The 19,277-nt window shown below is 41.8% G+C and overlaps 1 protein-coding gene across 1 annotated transcript in view; it reads left to right on the top strand.

Moving 5' to 3' along the window:
- The first annotated feature begins 268 nt into the window (after positions 1-268).
- The window catches only part of baiap2l1b (BAR/IMD domain containing adaptor protein 2 like 1b), a 31,770-nt gene continuing 12,761 nt past the window's right edge, over positions 269-19,277 (top strand). Inside the window, exons 1-6 of the mRNA XM_020636246.3 lie at positions 269-657; positions 2,250-2,325; positions 3,137-3,223; positions 9,961-10,022; positions 12,802-12,873; positions 14,190-14,324. Of these exons, the coding sequence (XP_020491902.1) occupies positions 607-657; positions 2,250-2,325; positions 3,137-3,223; positions 9,961-10,022; positions 12,802-12,873; positions 14,190-14,324 (483 nt within the window). The 5' untranslated portion in view covers positions 269-606. The remainder of the gene's footprint in view (positions 658-2,249; positions 2,326-3,136; positions 3,224-9,960; positions 10,023-12,801; positions 12,874-14,189; positions 14,325-19,277) is intronic.

Raw genomic sequence — 19,277 nt, 5'->3', positions numbered from 1 at the left:
GAAGTTTGAGGTCTAGATTTGTTGCCAGAAACAAATTTAGAAACTTAAAAATCTAGCCTACAACTATAGGCTTAATGTTAATAATGTAACCTAATTAAGCAGATACACTGTTTGGAGGAAGGCTACAGCAAATCATAGACATAACCAAAAACAACACAATAGGCTATTTGACAAACCTTGCAAAAATCCCAGGTTTAATTTGAAGGTAGCCGACCGGAAACGGGTCTCACCGCTCGTTCCGGTTGGCTTGACAACCTGTGTCCACCTTTTCCTACCTCCACAGACCTCCTCCTCCCCTCCTCTGAACTAACCACCTCCAACAAGTTTGACAGCTCAGCTTTTTCACAGCAGCAGCGAAAAGACAGCTGGACTCTCTCTACGTTCCCCTTTTTTCTTTCTCACAGTTCTTTTTTTTTTTACCTTTTTTTTTTTTTGGTCGCTATGTGCGCGTCTTGCGTCTCCTGCTGGCTATGAGGGATCTCAAGTGTACGTAGCTTTGGCCACTTTGCCCATTTTTTTAAATTCCCGTTGTCCTGGAGTTGGCGTTTCGTAGTTTTTTAATTTTTTTTTTCTGTCTTGGGAGTCGCTTGGGATATAAAATTCAACATGTCGAGGAGCACGGAGGAGGTGTCCAAGCTCACCGAAAGTACTTACAAGGTGGGTGCTGCTGGGAACACAACAGGTGCGACCACGACTGGTGGGGGGAAAAAACAACATACCTGCATGAATTCATGTGCCCACTGCTGCCCTGATCTGTGGTTCAACTTTTCACAATATCTGAAAAAAAAAAAATAGTTTTGACCTGCTTATTGTCTTGCAGGAGTTTTTAATTAGCTTTAGTTTAGTGAAGCACTCAAGCTATTTGAATGGATAAAACTGCTGCACTCAAGGGAAACTTAACATGGCTGATACATATGTTAATTTAAGGCTTTTGTAAAGATGATAAATAACTGTCAGTACTTTAAAACGAGTCATTTCTAACATTTCACCAGGGTAGTTCAGCCTTTTTGAAGGACCCCTGAGTGTTTCCTCTTCTTTTAGTTACTTCTTTTTTTTGAGTTCAACACAGAATTCAAACACAAAATATTTAAACTCAACACCTGTCTTTATCCTTAGAGGATTTGTGAGAGACAATAACTAGTGTTAAAGAAAAAAAAAGCCCCACCCTAGGAGCGACGTTAACTCATGAAGGTGTTGCAACAAATTCAGCACTTAAATGAGGAATATTGTATTTTGTATAAGTAAATTAAGGAGTCAGTCACTTTTTGTGTGTGAAAAGTTTCCTAAAAATTGTTTGAGTACTCTGCTGCATCTATGAAGAAGGTTTTCTATGGGATTTGATTGCTACCAAAAGAGAAATCTGACCATTAATAACAATAAAAGTAACATCAGTGGATGGAAGCCACTCTTCAGTGAGAGTTATATAACTTACCACACACTGTGTAGCCAAATTTGCTCTTACCAAAGTGAAGGTGAGTTTGTATAAAGAGTCTAGAGGGGTCAAAAAAGGGCATTTTAAGTCTTTTTGAACAGTTTTCCTAGGTCTGCCCTCCCTCTCGGGACAGCCCATTGCAGCTCCTTGGTGTGATGAAACGCAGGTAAAAGACTCCAGGTTTAATAATTTAGCTGCCTGTGTGTTGTGTGGTAAGATTATACAGCAGCAGGCTCCTTCAGCAGCCATCACCTCCCTATGATACGATTATGTTTACAGGAGGAGGGCAGCCACTTACAGCCACGCTCTGCTGTCTTTGTGTTGTGCAAAGATTGCACTTCAGAGAGCATATTTTCCAGAAATGCTAAGAGGTGTCATTTACTGTCAGGAGCGGTTTACTTATCATTCACCTTTTGTTGATGCTCTGAGTCACACGTTTTTGATCACTGCAGGCGAAGCTGTTTCTTTAAGGAGGTCTGCTGCAGTTGTGTCCTTTTTCTCCATTTGCTAAGACCTCAATCTGTTACAGGGTGATAAAATCTGAGACATGATGCAGCCTCTCTGTAACATTGATCAAGAATGGTATGTGGGTGACTTTGTGCCTAAAGGTCAGGGCTCCAGTTAATAAACAGTCCAGGACATGGACTGAGAGCGTCTCATCCTCCCTCACCTTTACTCCCAAGTGATATCACTCATTCACATTTGAGTCACTCAACTGGAAACCCGCCTGTGTTTCGACATAATTTCAACAATTACAAAGCTTGAATGAACACTGCATGACTAACTGTCCCCTCCTTTTTTGTTTCCACCCACCCAGAGTGTGATGGAGCAGTTCAACCCAGGGCTGAGGAACCTGGTCAACCTGGGGAAAAACTACGAGAAATCCGTAGCAGGTGAGTAGTTTTATTACAAGAGGGACCGTCACTGTAACAGAGTTTAGGAAATCTTGTAACCAGATCTTTGAAGGGTTGCTGTGAGGCTTTCAACACAGAGCCGATCATCTTCCTGAGAGTTTCCATGGCAACAAAATATTTTTTTTCATCACACATGTTTTGCCTGGATTGCCACCTATAACCAACAACAAAAATGTTTTTTGGGTTATTCTGAATGATATTTTAAAGGTCACATATTATTCAAAATACACTTCACCATGTCTTTATAACACACATATGTGTCCCAAGTCTGTCTACAAACCCCCCCAATGATGAGAAAAGTCCATCCTCTCCGTCTTTTGCCTGCTCCACTTTTCAGAAAACATGTGCCTCAAACAGGCCATTTGGAGATTTTCCCTTCATGACATCACAAAGGGCAGTAACCCCTCCCCCAGGTGGGTGACACTCCCACAGCTAGGTGTTTGTTCTTCCCTGAGTCTGCCTTCTCACCGTAAACAATAGGGCATGAAGCGAGAAAGCCTGAGCCACATCTCCTTCCAGAGAGGGGCGTGGTCAGACACAGCTCATTTACATATTTAAAGCTACAGACACAGAAACAGTCTGTTCAAGAAACTTCACATACATGTTTTGAGGAGCTCTGAGACTTAATTACACTGGTTGAAGAGGAGGAGAATATGTGACCATTAAAGAAACGAATGTCCTGAAAAATGCACAAAAATATTGGACACATTTATTTTGCACACATTAGTTAGCCTCTGTTTGTTTCACAAATTCTCATGACAAACATTAATACTCATTTTCATTTTCCCAGCAATGACCCTGGCAGGAAAGATGTATTTTGATGCAATGTCTAAGATTGGGGAGAACGCTGCAGTGTCTCCAGTCTCCAGAGAATTAGGTAAGTGTCTTTGTCCTCTGGCTCTCTACTGGGATAAACTGGGGGAGGTCTGAAGACTGAGGAGACTTTCTTTGTCTCCTAGAACACTTTATCAGTTATTTTGGAGCCCTTCTTGTCCATCCTCTTTGTCAGTTTTCTCTTCTGCCCTTTACATAAATTATGTCTTTAATTTTGATCGCCGTTTTCTTGCTCGCAGCGCTTCTCGATCAATACAAATATAAGACTGACACATTTATCAATGAGACAAACAGTCATAAAAGGAAGATAAAGTAACATAAACACCCCCAGTCATCGATCTAAAACTCAAACATGCAAATACAACCACTTAAAAAAAGTCCTGCAGGAAAAGTCTGGTCTCATTTTTCTCCAGCGTTCAGAGTTAAGTCTCCAAGAATCAGATATTCAGAACACAGAGAGGAGTCTTTCAAAGTCTTTAATGTATTCCACAAAAAAATGAAAACAAGCTTGTGTTGTTTTTGTAGGGTTTTTTTTCTGCTTCAGTTGAAGGAATCACTGCGGCATTTTGAACAAGCTGTTGTACCTTTTGAAACAGCAGAAAGTAAATAAAAAAGAAGAACAAGTGTGCACTGTCGGATGTTGTCATTATCATCGAGGTAGACAAACAAGGGAGTCCTGCCGCTCGATCACAGCGGCAGTTATACTCTGATTAATGTCAGCGTGATGCGTGTGATGGATGTACTACAGTACTGTGTGTGTGTGTGTGTGTGTGTGTGTGTGTGTGTGTGTGTGTGTGTGTGTGTGTGTGTGTGTGTGTGTGTGTGTGTGTGTGTGTGTGTGTGTGTGTGTGTGTGTGTGTGTGTGTGTGTGTGTGTGTGTGTGTGTGTGTGTGTGTGTGTGTGTTGAGAAACGGTTTGTTTGCTTCTCTGTTAGTTTCTCTTTAACTCCCCACGCTCCGGCTCCCACAGGCTCATTTGCAGCCTGAGGAAGTTTGGCGTCCTCACCTGGCGTCACTGGTGGCACACTTTGATTTAACCGCTGCACGTCTCTCAGCTCCCCTGCTGATTAGCTGCAAAACCGCTAATTAAATTCAGCAGCACAATGGGAAGTGCCACGTGGTTCAATCCAAGTCCTGGCACAGCCCAAGTGACGCTCCACACAAAATGAAGGATTCATTTTAGAGAGCGTAGCCTGAATAACATTGTGATTTCTCCTAAATTCATTTAAGCTACAATACATTTTAAAAGTGACTGGCATTCACATGTCGGCTCTCCATCCCTCCATCTGTTCAGCATGTTGGAAGCAGTCTTTGTTGTTGTTGCTAAGACTTTGAGTGTTGGCAGCTAATGAGACTTCAGAAAATAAGGTGTGAATTATGCTGACATGAACGGCCAGATAAGTTTTGGTATGAAAACATATTGTAAAGAAGAGTGGGGTTATAAGCTGTTGGATCTGTGCAATATACATAACAGCAAAACATCAAGTCATTAATCAGCCCCCAGAAGATAACAGAGACAAACAAAAAGGAGGAATTATGGGCATCTGTCCACTTCCATAGCTAGGAGTCTGAGTCCATCTTTCCACCTTAAACAATAGGGCATGGTGCAAGAAAGCCAGAGCCACCCAAACACTTCCAGAGAGGGGGCGTGGTCAGACACAGTTCATTTACATATTTAAAGGTACAGACACAGAAACAGCCTGTTCTGAGCATGGCTGAAATAGAGGGGTTTATAGGCATGATCAAATACAGGATCAGAGTGGATTTAGAACAAGAAACTTCACACATGTTTTTGGGGAGCTCTTAGACTTATTCAAACTGGTTGAAAATGTGAATATGTGACCTGTCCTACCCAATGGTGTATGGTAAATGGAGTTGAGTTTCCAGTCTTCTAACTACTCAAAGTGCTTTTACATCGCAGGCCATACCTACACATTCACAACCTTTCACACACTGATGACAGAGGCTGCGATGTAAAGTAACCATCATCAGTAACTAATCCCATTCATACACACTCATGTCTCTTTAGGGATCTCAAGGGCTCAACACTGTGATTCTTTTTAACCCCAATTATCCAACAATCTTAAAGAAAGAACATTTATTGGACTGATTCTCTCCAGTTAGTAAAGTTCACATGCATTCAAATGTTTGAGTGATCTCCTGCTGTGTGGTGTGAGGGCATCTTTAGAGCAGTTAATGAAGAATGAGGACAGCTTGCTTCCTGTGATGGGAAATGAAGAGGAAATGAAGGGAGGGATGCAAACAAAGTTGATGATTATCAGCGTTCATCGAAAGTAATTAAACCTCAACTCTTTACTAATTATCCCGGGTGTTAATATTCACATAAACAGAGAAAAATATCCCCCCTCAGTAGACATGATGCAGGAGTGCCATTAGCATTATGAAACGGTTTTTATGTAGGGTGAAGTCAAAATGTCAAAGCTGAGTCACACTCACCTCTGATCTGTGGACAGACAGCTCCCACTAATCCCCGAAAGAGAGAGAGACAGACGGAGACAGGGGAGAGGCAGATCAGTGTAGTCTGACTCATTATGGGGGATTATGTAAAGCAGGAGGCGATTAAACACACCACCCTTCTAGTCATCTCGTCTAATGAAGCGGGGCTGTTAACCTAAATGAATTGTAACTGGAGTCCGACGTGCACATCCCAGTAAGAAGCCGGACCTGTGCAACTAAGTGCCATCAGGATCTCCAGACTGATATGGAGTCGTCCTATAAAGAGGGACATGGAGGCATAACATCTGGCTGGAAACGTAATGTTTTGGACAAAGAATAAGAAAACTGTCTGGTTCCATTCTCTCCTCCTGCTCCTGTTCCTTCTCGTGGTTGTAGTGAAGCTACCCCGTCAGAAACCTGAGCTCCATTGACGTGTAGCCGACCAGAAACCAGATACTCTCGAGAGGCATTCAAGGACCAGTGTACCTCGTCCTCCTACCTTCTTTCTTTAATTCCTTTAGTCTCCCTCCTCCTCCTCCTCAGAGGTCAAATATCAACAGTTGTTTCATTCAAGCACTCAGGTTTCCGAGCCGTTTCATTATCTGGTTGAAACATCACAAGAATTAAGATCTTAAGGTGCAAGATGTAAAAAACAAAAACACAAATAGTTTGGACTACATGGAACTGTATGTACAGATCCTACAGATTCTTATTTCCATTTGTTGTCAGAGTGTTACTGACCAATCACGTATCAGCATGCTTTGGTGTAGGAGGAGCAGTCTGTATGCTTCTCTTGTGATCTGAACACATGGTCGCTTCTCAAGTTGGTAATTGGACTGTGAACAATGCAGCGCACAGAATAGGAAGTCTCGGCTGGAAGTCTTTTAACGCCGAGCGATGGCTGCTTAGAAGTTGTCCACCGCCCCTAGAGGCACATACAGTCGTCCGATTATAGTCAATGGGTTCAGAGATTTGACATGTAACTGATTCAGTTTGCTAAAATATGTTGGAATAGTTCTGGCAAACCGCAAACATGCAGCGTTTTGTTATTCTTCAACAGCAGCGATAGCTTTGCAGCCACTTCATGGACACACACACACACACACACACACACACACACACACACACACACACACACACACACACACACACACACACACACACACACACACACACACACACACACACACTGTCCTTTGATGGTCCTGGTTCGTTCAAATGGCAGCGGTCCCACTTTACATAATCCCAGCATGTTTGCAGGGTGTGTCAGGTGGCGCTCTACGATGCCAGGATTATTTTGCCCACGGTAAACCACACAGGAAGAACTGTGGGCTGCTGTCAAAATCAGCTCACAGTAGGTTGTTGTTGCTCTTATTTTTTTTTTCTTTCTTACTTTTTTTTTTGCGCACATTCTGCTGAGGTTACGTCACTCCCAGACTTTATGTATTTTCTGTTTAACGTTATCTGTTGTACTTTATCTCTGCTCCACGGAAACCTCAAAGCAGCTTGAGAATGAAGGCTCGTAAGACTCAAGTGACTGATTGAAATCAGTAGATGTTGTCGTTCAACAGCACAAACTGACACACTGACATTTATAACAAAGCAGAATACTCATTCTGCAGGTGTTTAGTGTAGTTTCACAGAATTTGACCACTGCCCAGAGATGAAGACATGTGACACAGTGAAAGTGAAACCACACAGGGAAACAGTTGATGAAACTAAAAACATGGACACCCACAGATACTTAAAGAGATCATGATGTTCTTGTGTTTCTTCTAATGACAGCAGTCATTATAGCAACTGAAGAATTACTTGAACTTGTAACGGTCTGTCCTGCTTAGTTTTTGTTCCTGCAGCTCCCGTTTCTGAGCGCACCTGAATGTATCTTTTATTATCATCATCGTCAAAGGACACGTCTCTCATGGTATGCAAACTGTCATTAAAGCCGTCACCAGGCATCAGTATCCAACACGACACCGGTCGTTAACGGGATCATCTTAAGAATCTAACAATTGTGGGTTAACTCCTGAGCTGGCTGAAGTGTGTTTCACTTTGTGTTTGAGCAGCTTCTATCAAACCTTTAACATCTCACAGTCAGACAGACGTGACTCCATCCTGGACAAACAGCAGCCCGTCTGTGTGGTGTGGCTTTATCTCCGTTTCATTTTTTTGTTAGCTATTGGCGGTGCATTGCCTCTGCATGACACACTTTTGCCCTCACACCTTGCCTCGAAAGAGAACACCTGTTGCCCGGCAACTGTGTTGCAAAGGCCGCGACAACAATAAACAAATGAGTGAGGTCTGGCTGGAAGCAGGAGACAGTTGATTGCTGGAGCTTTATGCTAGCTCAGACTTTTTGTATGCACAAGATAAAAAGACACATTTACATTGATATTCAGCTATTTCATGATAATTATTTATGTCCTCAAAGTCAGGTATTTGGCTCTACATTATACCTGCTGACTGTTGTCAGAAGACATTGTTTTGATTGTAGATAAGGAGACTTTAAGTCAGATGTGTCACTCACTTTGTTAAGACATTTTTTTCTCCACCATGTTCGTCCCTGTCTTTCCCACCTCTCCTCCGTCTTTTCTTTCTCTTTTACTCAGATGATCTTTCGTCCTTTCTCTGCCGAGCTGTTTGAAGTGCTCAAAGAGTCAAAGAGCGAGTCTCCCCCATTAGGGAAGGTGTGCCGGTAAAAGGTGTTGGAGACAGAGCAGGGAGAGGCTCTGTTTACATGCTGATGAATGTACAGGGTCATACATCAGACTGGCTGCTCATTGAACATCTGTCAGGGAGTTATGCAGTCACACATTTTTTACACATTCATCACTGCCCTGATGAGGAAATCATCAAATTGTCCCATTGGTTGGCAGATATCTTTGATTCTTTTCTGTATCAGTTGGTCTGGTGTGTCACTCGTCTGCAGCAACTAAAACTTCAAAACTCAGGAAATATTAAATGTCTGAAGTCTCGTTAATGTACCGAGCTAACACCTCCCCTCAGTGTTAGTCCAGGTCGCTGAATGTTTAACAGACAAAATAAAATATCCCACTTCGTCTGCAGGGCCGGAAGAAATCTGTGTGTTTTTTTTCTCGAGGTTGCATCACTGCTAACAACCCCGGTGTGTACAGAGCAGCTGTATGTGCTGGCTCCTGAGGAATGTTTCCTTATTTACTCACTGTGCATGGAAAATAAATACACATGGGAAAAGCTCAGTGTGGGAAAGAAATGTTCAGTGTTAGTGTTGAGTTTCTGCATCCAACAACACATGATCCCAGGTCCACTCAAACATTTCTATCTGTCCTTGATTCTACTTTAATGCTGCACACATGAACTTTAAACTGCTTTTTATTTAAGCGTGTCTCTGAAACAACTGTCTACTTAGCTGTTTTTAAGAGAAGAAGATATACTGAAATAATTCAATTTTACTCTATTATTGCGACATGCTCTATTCTCTGTGTGTTATAAGACGCATTTGTGAAGAAATATCTTCCAGGAGTTTATTCCCAGATTGGCCAATTCTCTGATGAAACTCCAGCCAGAGTTCAGCTGCTGTAGTTTTTGCTCTTTCTCCATCATTCTTTCTTCTTCTACTTCCTGCAATTCATTCAGTCTCCATCTTCTGTCTGTCATTGGTCGGCCCTCTCACGGTTTGTTGCGAAAACACACATTGTTCTTTCATGTCCACCAGTCGTCGGGGTGTAAATAACGATGTTTGTTTGGGGGGAAGCCAAACATTCATAGAAGTGTTACTACATAAACACTGACTCCTGCAGAGGCCTTTTATCGTTTGTTTGCAGCACAATCGAGGCTACAGCCACCACAGCTGTAGCCTTGATTGTGCTGCAAACAAACACAACACACACGAGTCGTCCTGAAGGATCAGTCTGGATCAGTTTTGTTGAGTTCTGATATCTGTGCCGTGTTCTTTAGCAGGAAGGTCAATAGGAAATTAATTCCAGTTTCCCATGTAGTCACCATGCAACATAATCCTAATTTTATTGTTTTTTTTGGCAGTTAGAGACAGCAGGTTATAACTTGTGGCTGCCTGCCATAAAAGCTTTTTTTTTTATTACTTCCCGAGCGGCAGGTGGTCCGGTTTTTCCGGTCCTGGCACACGTGTTTGCTTTTCCTTTCATCCCAGCGAAGGAAATCCTTTGTAACACAAATCTGTAGTTGCTGACATCTGATGGATTTGAGTTCTTTGTATACAGTACACACCGTATCATTGTTGACTCACACGTTGAAACTGTTGCATGATATACTGATCCTCACCTTTACATTGATTCGCTCTCTTTTCTTCTCTTGTGTTGTGTTTCAGGTGTCGTGCTGATGGAAATCTCCGAGGTCCACAGGATGGTTCATCTGGAGCTGGAGGAAAATGTGAGTGCTACATGTGTTTGTGTGCTTACGTTACACGCTTCCAGAATATCATTATGCAACATAACTGCTCTCCTAATTGCCCCGCATCACCCTCCAAACCTGTTGTTCACTGTTTTTCACGACAACCGCACGCCAAGCCTCAATTCACTAAACACCGTTTAGAGGCACACACACTCAGCCTGCAGCTCTCTCTCTCTCTCTCTCTCTCTCTCTCTCTCTCTCCCTCCCTCCTCCTCCTCCTCACCATCAACTACAGTATCTTCACAAATAAGAATCGCGTGTAGAGGAGGGGAGAACAACAGGTTGAGGCTGCAGGAGCACCTGTTGGTTAGTTTCCTCGATGAGAACAGAAGACAGGTCTTGACGTGCCCGGGGAAAACACCAGCTGGAGCTGTTAATACATTTAGAGTAATCAAGGCTGCAGGATGCTTACACCACAGTACAATCTCATCATCATCTTTGTTTTATTTATGTGATTTAAGACCAGTAGCACAAAGCATGGAGCATAAACAAACTCAAACATTCATAAACACGAGGCGTGGCTCTTTACAACAAACTCACTTCTTCAAAAAAGAAACGGAGGTTACTGAAAACTGTTCGCCTCTCTGAGTGTGAAATAATAAGTTCAAACATTGAGGAGCAGCTTACATGATGCTTCAAACAAAAACCATAGTCCATAACAGAATCTTACATTCTTACATTTAAAGGCTTTATATGTGAGTCATGACTGTCTACAATGGGTGTAACACCCGAGTCCCACTGTCTGTGATGTTTTCCGAGTTTTCCGAGTCCTATCTTCAGTTTGTTTACATCGTTGGGCCAGCCAGCCGACTCCTCCCCTCGCGTATAAAAGTTGTTTAATTGAGGGACTAGAGAAAAGAAGAATAACATACTGTACTCACTGCTTAAAGGTCCCATATTATGATTTTCTGGTTTTATATGCTCTTTAGTGTGTTTTCCAAGTGTCCTGTGCATGTTTAGGCACATCTATTTGCAAAAATTCAAAGTCCGCGGAAACGCGGCTTCTCCTTCGTCCTCCTGTTGGCTGTAGCATTAGCTGCATGTAACGCTCGGTTTTAGCCCCCCTCGATAAAAATTTGTCAGTGCAGCGTCATTGTCAGTGTGAGATCACTGATCTAAGCCCATTGGCTCGTTGTGGCAAGCCCTGCAGCTCATGTTGAAATTTCCGAGAAGCGTGCTGAGCAACTGACCAATAACGACAGAGCAGATCGGCAGACCAATCAGAGCAGACTTGGCCCACGTGGGGTCTAACAGTGTGGGCTCAACAGAGCGTAGCTGACGGACTCAGAGCGTAGAGGGAGCAAGGAGGAGCAGTACATGAAAACAGACACTTTTTTCAAACTTTATCTATTGTGAACGTACAAAAGTAGGTACATAGATTAAATATACGAACCCCAAAAAGGGCAGAATATGGGCTCTTTAACTGTGTTTCTAGATCACGCTCATTTCAGGTAAATTTACATGCAGTGTGAAGATACGAGCATACTAAAGATCACTAGCATTAGCATGCTAACACAACAATGCAGCGCGAGTTGTTTTGGTTTCATGCTGGTGCTCAAGGGCGACATCTGCTGGATCAAAAAATATACATATAAAGCCTTTAAACAAAATATGACACTCATCTCCCAAACCATGGGTACAACGAGCCCTGCAAATCCTCTGAAATCTGTCCATCTCTTCAAAGATTCACTTGGTGTAAGAATAGACTGGAATATACTTCATTGTCTCCTTTTAATGTAAAGGCAGACATTTGTCTAGTTTTTTATGCAAACACACACTATTATTACATCCCTGCCCTCGGATCGAGTGGTTAATAGTTGTGCTGTCTTTTTCAAACCTATTCAGTCTGTTAAATGACTCAAGACGTTTCCTGATCCCAGGATGTCATCTTAAAATCCTACATGCACTTAGCAGACGCTTTTATTCAAAGTGCCGTACATGTGAGAGAAAGAACAACACAAGCAAGGATCTAAAAAAAGAGGAAACAACATCAGGAAGTGCAAACAGCTTTAAGTCTGATCGGACGCACATTCTTTCTGTCCCTACTTATCACATTTATAAAAGGGCAACAGTTGGTAAAATGTGATTTTTAAATGCACCCCTTGCCCCTCTGTAAGACTCCAGACAAAACAACAAGAGTTTGAGTTTGAAAGTTGCATCTTCAAGTCTTTCTTTGGGGGTCTTAAAGCACTTTTCCTCTGGGGCTTTGTTGCTAACAGTCTCTGTGAGTGGGATGATTGTGAACGTTTGAGTCACAGCATCAGTTCAGGTCACAGAAGAAGATGGAAGAAAACCCATGTGGACTTAGGTGAGGGTGTGTGTTTGAGAAGCTCTATGTAGTGTGTGTGTGTGTGTGTGTGTGTGTGTGTGTGTGTGTGTGTGTGTGTGTTCAGTTTCGGGGTCTTCTAATTCACTTCCCCTCCCCATATGGGGTCTCGAGCTCCATCGCTTAAACGCTGCACTGAAGGGAGCACTTCGACACATCGGCTCTGATGAGAGAGAGCAGAGAGGACGGGAGACGGAAAGAGAGAAAGCTGCGGGCATTCCCACGCTTTGTGTCTGACTCATTCATAAGCGCTGCCTCGGCCTTGGACGTCGCCTCCGCACACACGCACCCATACACTCGACTCGATCACTCTCCACTTCTTTCTTTGAGACGCTTACAGCTAACGGACAAACTGTTGCACTCCCATCATCCCCTCATGTTTCTAATCACCACTCTGTTTTCTTCCCCTCTCCTGCTCCTCCTCTCCTGAAGTTTAAAAGGTTTCACAGAGAGATAATAGCCGAGCTGGAGAAAAAGACTGACATGGATGTCAAATACATGACAGTGAGTACTTTCTGTGTGTCAGGAGAACACACACTGCTTTATAAAATATGTTTTGTCTGTTTCATGTTTTTTTTTATCAGTGTATCAAACACACAAGCTTCTTTTCAAGGCATTCAAAGGATCCTCAAGTTATTGTTTGTTCCACCAAAATCTAAACACAAAGAGGGATTCTGCGTATTTAGCTTCTGATGTGTGCGGGAGTTGTGAAGGATGTGAAAACTTGACTTATGATAAATACTGCATGCACCATCCCTAAAATCAGTACACTCTCAGAACCTTGTAGTGACCCCTGTAGTCATGTCCTTTTGGAGTGAAAAATAAAGCTCCTGTAACTTTATTCAGACCTCAGTCCCTGTGATGGAGAACCTTGTAAAGTCCCCTGCACATTGATTCTGTTCCTCTGATGGAAATGCTTCTTTTATTGGCTGCACTGAATGTTCAGGAAGCTCCTATAATCAAGTCTGTGTTCAAAAGGCCTCAGTGTAAAACTCTTCATGATCAAGAACTGTGATCATGAAGAGTTTGGTGATAACTCAGTTACACGAGGGCTTTATCAACAGCATGACATTATTCTGTGCAGCAACTCAATGCTATCATTTTCTACCATCATGTCTGTTGTCATGGTGATTAATTTATGTCCATGTGCAAGTTGTTGCTACAGCAACATACAGAAGAAAACATGTTTCAAGCTGCATTGCAATGCAAACTATAACACCGAGCATTTTCCGTTTTCCTTTTTAAAATCAGAATCTGTAACAGATAATGCTTCGTCTTGTTGTGTTACACGTGCAAACATCTGCACAGAGGTGGCTGGATATGAGCGTTATTTCAATAAAATGTTACATTTGATCTGATTTAATATCATGATTCAGTTGTTATTGTCTTATTTTCAAATTCTAATGCAGCTTCTGCAAACTGTAGATGCAGCAAAGGCTACTCTAGGATATCACATTTTATACATAAAAAATTAATAAAGGTTGTAAATAATGCAGTTACAATAACCTTAGAAATCTAGCCTTCCATTAAAGCTGGCATGTACTTGCTGTTGGGATTTGTAATTTTTCATTTGAAGGTTTTTGTTCTGTCCACTGGATATTTAAAGCATCCAAACTCGAGCATGGAATAAGATGGGTGGATTATGTTTCACTGAGTTGATACAAATGAGCATTTAAAAGCTTTCCCTCAGGGGACATTACAGTTTCTCCTGTTCTAAGACATCCTTAAGTGCAAACTCACTTTTAGTAGAAGTTAGCCAACATGGCCACTGATGTCATGTTGATGCTCCAGCACTGACGTGGATCTGTCCTCTGCTGCAGGCCACCTTTAAGAGATATCAGATGGAGCACAAGATGAAGCAGGACTCACTGGAGAAGTCGCAGTCAGACCTGAAGAAGCTGAGGAGGAAGAGCCAGGGCAAGAACGCCAACAAGTACGAGAACAAGGAGAGCGAGGTGAGCACGCCTGCAGACACGTGACACACACACACACACACACACTCATTTGTGCATGGACATAATTACACACACATTAAGAACCCTTGACACCTGACACACACCATGTCAAAGGCTGTGTAACAGTATTCATTTCCGATGTATAGGGTGTCATCTCTGTGTGCTCATGCAGGACCGCATCCATGTTGGTTGTTTTGCCACACATGACACCCACATGCAGGCCTCTCCTGCACCAGCATAGCTCCTACTGATACACACTGATAAATGAAGACACACACACACGCCAACAAAACAACAACAACAACAACAGAAGAGCATCGTGATATAAACAGCAGCTCAGTTTCTGCTTGCATCTCAGAAAAATGTGCTGCTCCCACTCCAAACATAGCAAAACAGGAGAAGAAGCATTTGTTTCTACTCTAATCAGTATAAGCTCTATTTTTCCAGGTATGTGTACACATTCAAGGAATTTGACTGCAGCAATTTACATATAAACAGACATGTGTGCAGAAGAAGCAGAGAAGGGACGAGTAGGAAAAAAAAATGCAAGCTGCAACCTCCGATTTCAAAAACAACGGAGCTAATGCTGAAGTGATAAAAAAAAAAAAAAACTGCAGTTCACCGAGTGTCCACTTGAGGCTGGCTGCAGAAGCCACATACACAACCATTCAAAAATGCCTGTTTTTTTAAACATAAATAAACAGCTTTGGCTCTTAGCCTGGTGTTAGGTTGACTGAAAGTTAGGGGGAGAGCGTTTTTCCAGTATGGCGACCCCCATCAATGGGCTTCCAAAGCCCCCTGCAGTAACCATTGGGTGACGTCACTCAGGCTTTGAGCGGTCTTACTTCCTTTCCTGTCTGACATTCCTTTAAAACTTCACATCCATGCATGGGTTTGATGAAATGTTAAGTGTGATGGTAGCTTCACAAAGTTCAGCTGTTTTTGTAGTTTTGAGTTTATGTTGGCCCCCCCTCCGTACATGATAATAATTTTACACAAGCCTCTAAAAAGACACCTCTGATGTGATTGATATACATTCTCCTCGCAGTTCAGTCTGTTTGTATAAAGCATTATTCATGCTCTTTTTCAGAAAGTAACTGTATCTTTTAAGTTGTTTAACTGAGTGTGAACGATGAATCACTGTGGAACATTGTGTTGTTACTGTTAGTTGAAGTTGTTACCACACACACACACACACACGGACACACCCTCACAGTGACTAGAACGACAGCAGAAGAAGAAGAGTTCAATCTCAAAGCTGTTTCTATAAGAGCACAGCAGCAGCCTCAGATTTACATAACCCTCTCTATCATCCATCCAGTCAGAGAGCTTGTTCACCTGGGTGTGTGTGTGTGTGTCACTGTGAGTATTAAAGGGTTTGTGTATTCGGTCACCACGCTCAGCCCCTCCCATAGGCTGACTGAGGTAAAGAACAGGAGTACATCACAATACATCACTAAAGTTGGCGTATTGCAGGTTTCACCTTCTACATACACTGTCCTACTGAATGGAAAAAGTGCTGACAGAAACTGACTTAACCCAGTTTTTATGAAGTGTAAAGAGCTGGATCATATGGAAGTTCTGGTAGCTGGAGAGGTGGCTGGTCACTTCCCGAGTACATCCGAGATGCCCTTATTCAAACCATAATTTCTAAAAGAAAAGCTCAACATTTGTTAGTTTCAGTGCTATAATGTTAGAATTTAGGATTTTTTCACGTCATCGTAAAGCATGACATCTCGTCATTTGAACATGTGAATATATAATACAACTTTATTTATGAAGAACCTTTAAAATCACTCTGTCACAAAGCGTCATAGACAACAAACACAGTCAGAGAGCAAAATCACACACGTTCACAAAATCAAAAAAACATTTTAAGAAATATTTAAAACAAAATAAACTTGAACACTTGACTGAGAGTGAGAGTTATATGAAGGCCTGTTTTTTATAAATGACACCTTGTACCTGAGTCTAGTTTATCAGTTAAGTTAGATGATGAATCGATGAAAAAAGTTATGTTCAGTCTTACAAGTTAACTTTTCAGCGGAAATGTCATTATAGTTTAACATAAAACAAACTGTAAGAATTTAGTGTAACATAGCACCTTTTCAAGCATTTTTTGCAATGCTTGAAAAGCAATCTAACTTCCTCGTCTCATCTAGGTTATATTTTTATGAGCTTCCCCATTCCTCTGCACTCCTTTCCCGACAGTCTCTCCATCCCTTCTCCACCTTCTTTTGTTTCCACTTCTACGTCATCCGTCGCCCGTCACCCAGCCATGAGTCAGAGTTTTTGCTCACTTATCTTATTTTTAGGACAGCTCTTAGAATGACAGACATCTGTCAAAAAGCAGAAAAAAAATATATTTTTCTGTTGTTAAAACTGTAAACTAATTGATTCAGTGACTCTCCAAGAAAATACAATTGAGCTCCAAGCTCTACTGTATGAACACAAATGCATAACAATAGAAAATAAAAGACTGAGATAAGAATGGAGGCTTTGAAATGTCAGTTAGGAAAGTGTGTGCGTGCGTGCGTGCGTGCGTGCGTGCGTGCGTGCGTGCGTGCGTGCGTGCGTGCGAGCGAGTGTAGCTTGTTGCCATCCCTCGCTCTTTCTTGCCTGTAGTTCTTAAGATAAACATATGTTGTCCGTAGTTGTCCATGGCAACAAGCCCGCTGCAGTGTTGATAGATTCAAAGTGATTAAGATGGGGTGTGTGTCCGTGTAGGCTGTGTCTGTGAGTGAGTGAGTGTGTGTGTGTGTGTGTGTGTGTGTGTGTGTGTGTGTGTGTGTGTGTGTATGAAGAAATAGCATTTCAACTCGACGTTTTCTCCCTCATCCATTTCTCAGTAGAAATTATTCCACCACTTCTATGAAAGTTCTTTGAAGGATGTAATCACCTGGTTAATAGTTTAAATGAACCCTTAGTACTTCTTAACTATTTTAACTAACAAAGGTGACAGATATATCTGAGGCAGCTTATGATAGATACATAAATCAGTACAGGTTCATGATTAAAGCTGTGCATATGCAGGGAGAAAGAAATACTCACACACATTATTATCAGTTTTATGTTTGACTTTTTCTGTTTCATCCCGCAGAAATGAATGTAAACACTCTTTTAAAAGAAAAAACATGCAAACACTTATTTGACTTGTTGATGAAAAGAAATGCAATTTATCAGATTGTTTTGCGTCGTTAAGGTTTCTCAAACAGCACCAGAACAACAGCGTGATCAAACACCTGAGGGATGGTTTACAAATGTTGTACAGAGCTCGTCTTGATGCTCACTTTACAGAATGTTTTATAATTCGGGATCAAGCGGAAACCTGCTGTGTTGAAAGATGAAGTCGATGCAGAAGTGCAAAAAAAACTGAAGTTCCTTGAGTGTCCACTTGAGGCTGGCTTCAAAAGAGTCCCGTTCATAAATGCCTGTTTTTACATCAGCAGTAAACATGTTTACAGCCCTGTACATAAAGCAACATAGTATGAATAGCTCATGTCTTACTTCGCATTTACTGTAGGTTTTGATTTTATGAAGAATGAGTGTAATGCATAATAAGGGGCGTGGCTTATCTGACTGCAAACAAGTTACTGCATATTGATGACTTTCCATGCGTCCAACAGAGACATATACGTACATGGTGGTTGTGTAAAAATCAGATGTTTACCTCAGATTAGTTCTCAATGACTCAAAGTTTTCATCATGTCATCTAGGTCTGTCAAACCTAATCTGACTTTGTTGTGATCCATTACGTTCTTTAAACGTGCCTCTCAAGTTGATGAAGCTGCAGGAGAGGCGCTCCTTACAGCAGCAGGGTAAGATGGCGGGATGTCCCAGGTAAATGCAAACACCTGTGGCAGTGCGGTAACTGGAAAAATAGAGGATTAAGATTAAAGACACAGTACTGTAAAGCGAGAGCGACGGGGCAGTAATGAAGAAGCAGTGTGTTGCATGTTTGCTGCAGAACTTTACATCTGCTTCATCTGTTGACACAAAGGTAAGCCTGTTATCAAGCTCTCATGAGCTATAAATGGACGGGTTCATGTGAGGACTTCCTGGTATTAGAGAGAACGACAGACAGACAGACAGACAGACATGACTGTGTGGACAAAGTTGATATCACATCTGCTGAGAGTCACTTAGATTTTATGACTGGATTCTACTCAGTCCAACCTTTTTATGTTTACCACAGTGTACAGAAACATAGACATATAAGAACAATAAAGATAGCTCACTGCATGGATGAGCATGGATTGTAGCCTCCCATTGGTTTACTGACGGCACTTACTTTAAGTTATGACAGATCCTCTCAAGCTGCTTTTATTCAGACATATTGGGTTTGTGGGTTTAAAGGCCTTTACATTGTGCCCTTAATGTTGCCCTCCCAATGAATGCGGTTTAATTAGCCTGCAATCTGAGACTTAATGTCGAGGACGTTTGTCTGGGCTTCCCTCAGAAGACGAGAGTGTGAACTTTTTGTACCTAAATGCAATTAAGCCGACATAGTTTAGTGATGAATCGAGCCCTGGGCCATTTGAGGAGAGCAGTTGTTCAAGCTGAACAGAGAGGGTGTGTGCCTTCGAGTTAACAGTCGTTACAGGCGTGCCAATCCCAGCCCGCTGGATGAGGATGACGACATGGATCTCACATGAAGCTTTGACTGAAAGTCAGGGACAAAAGAAGTTCTCTTACTCCCATTTTTTTTTTTTTTTTGTTGATGGGTGTGGTTCTGATGGCTTAATGTCATCATTGGTGTCAGTGTGAAACTGTGATATATATATATATATATATATATATATATATATATATATATATATTATATGATGAATTCTTGATAATCTGAAACAGCTTTCTCAGTATATTACACTCATGTCTACATTTACTCAGAAGCACAACTGAATATGAGTTTATTTTCAAATTTTAAGCCTCCAATTAGATAATTGAAATACT

The sequence above is a fragment of the Labrus bergylta genome, chromosome 16 (genome assembly GCF_963930695.1).
Source record: "Labrus bergylta chromosome 16, fLabBer1.1, whole genome shotgun sequence".
Classification (NCBI taxonomy): domain Eukaryota; kingdom Metazoa; phylum Chordata; class Actinopteri; order Labriformes; family Labridae; genus Labrus; species Labrus bergylta.
Note: the sequence above shows the minus strand (reverse complement) of the source record. Positions and strands in the feature narration are given on the sequence as shown.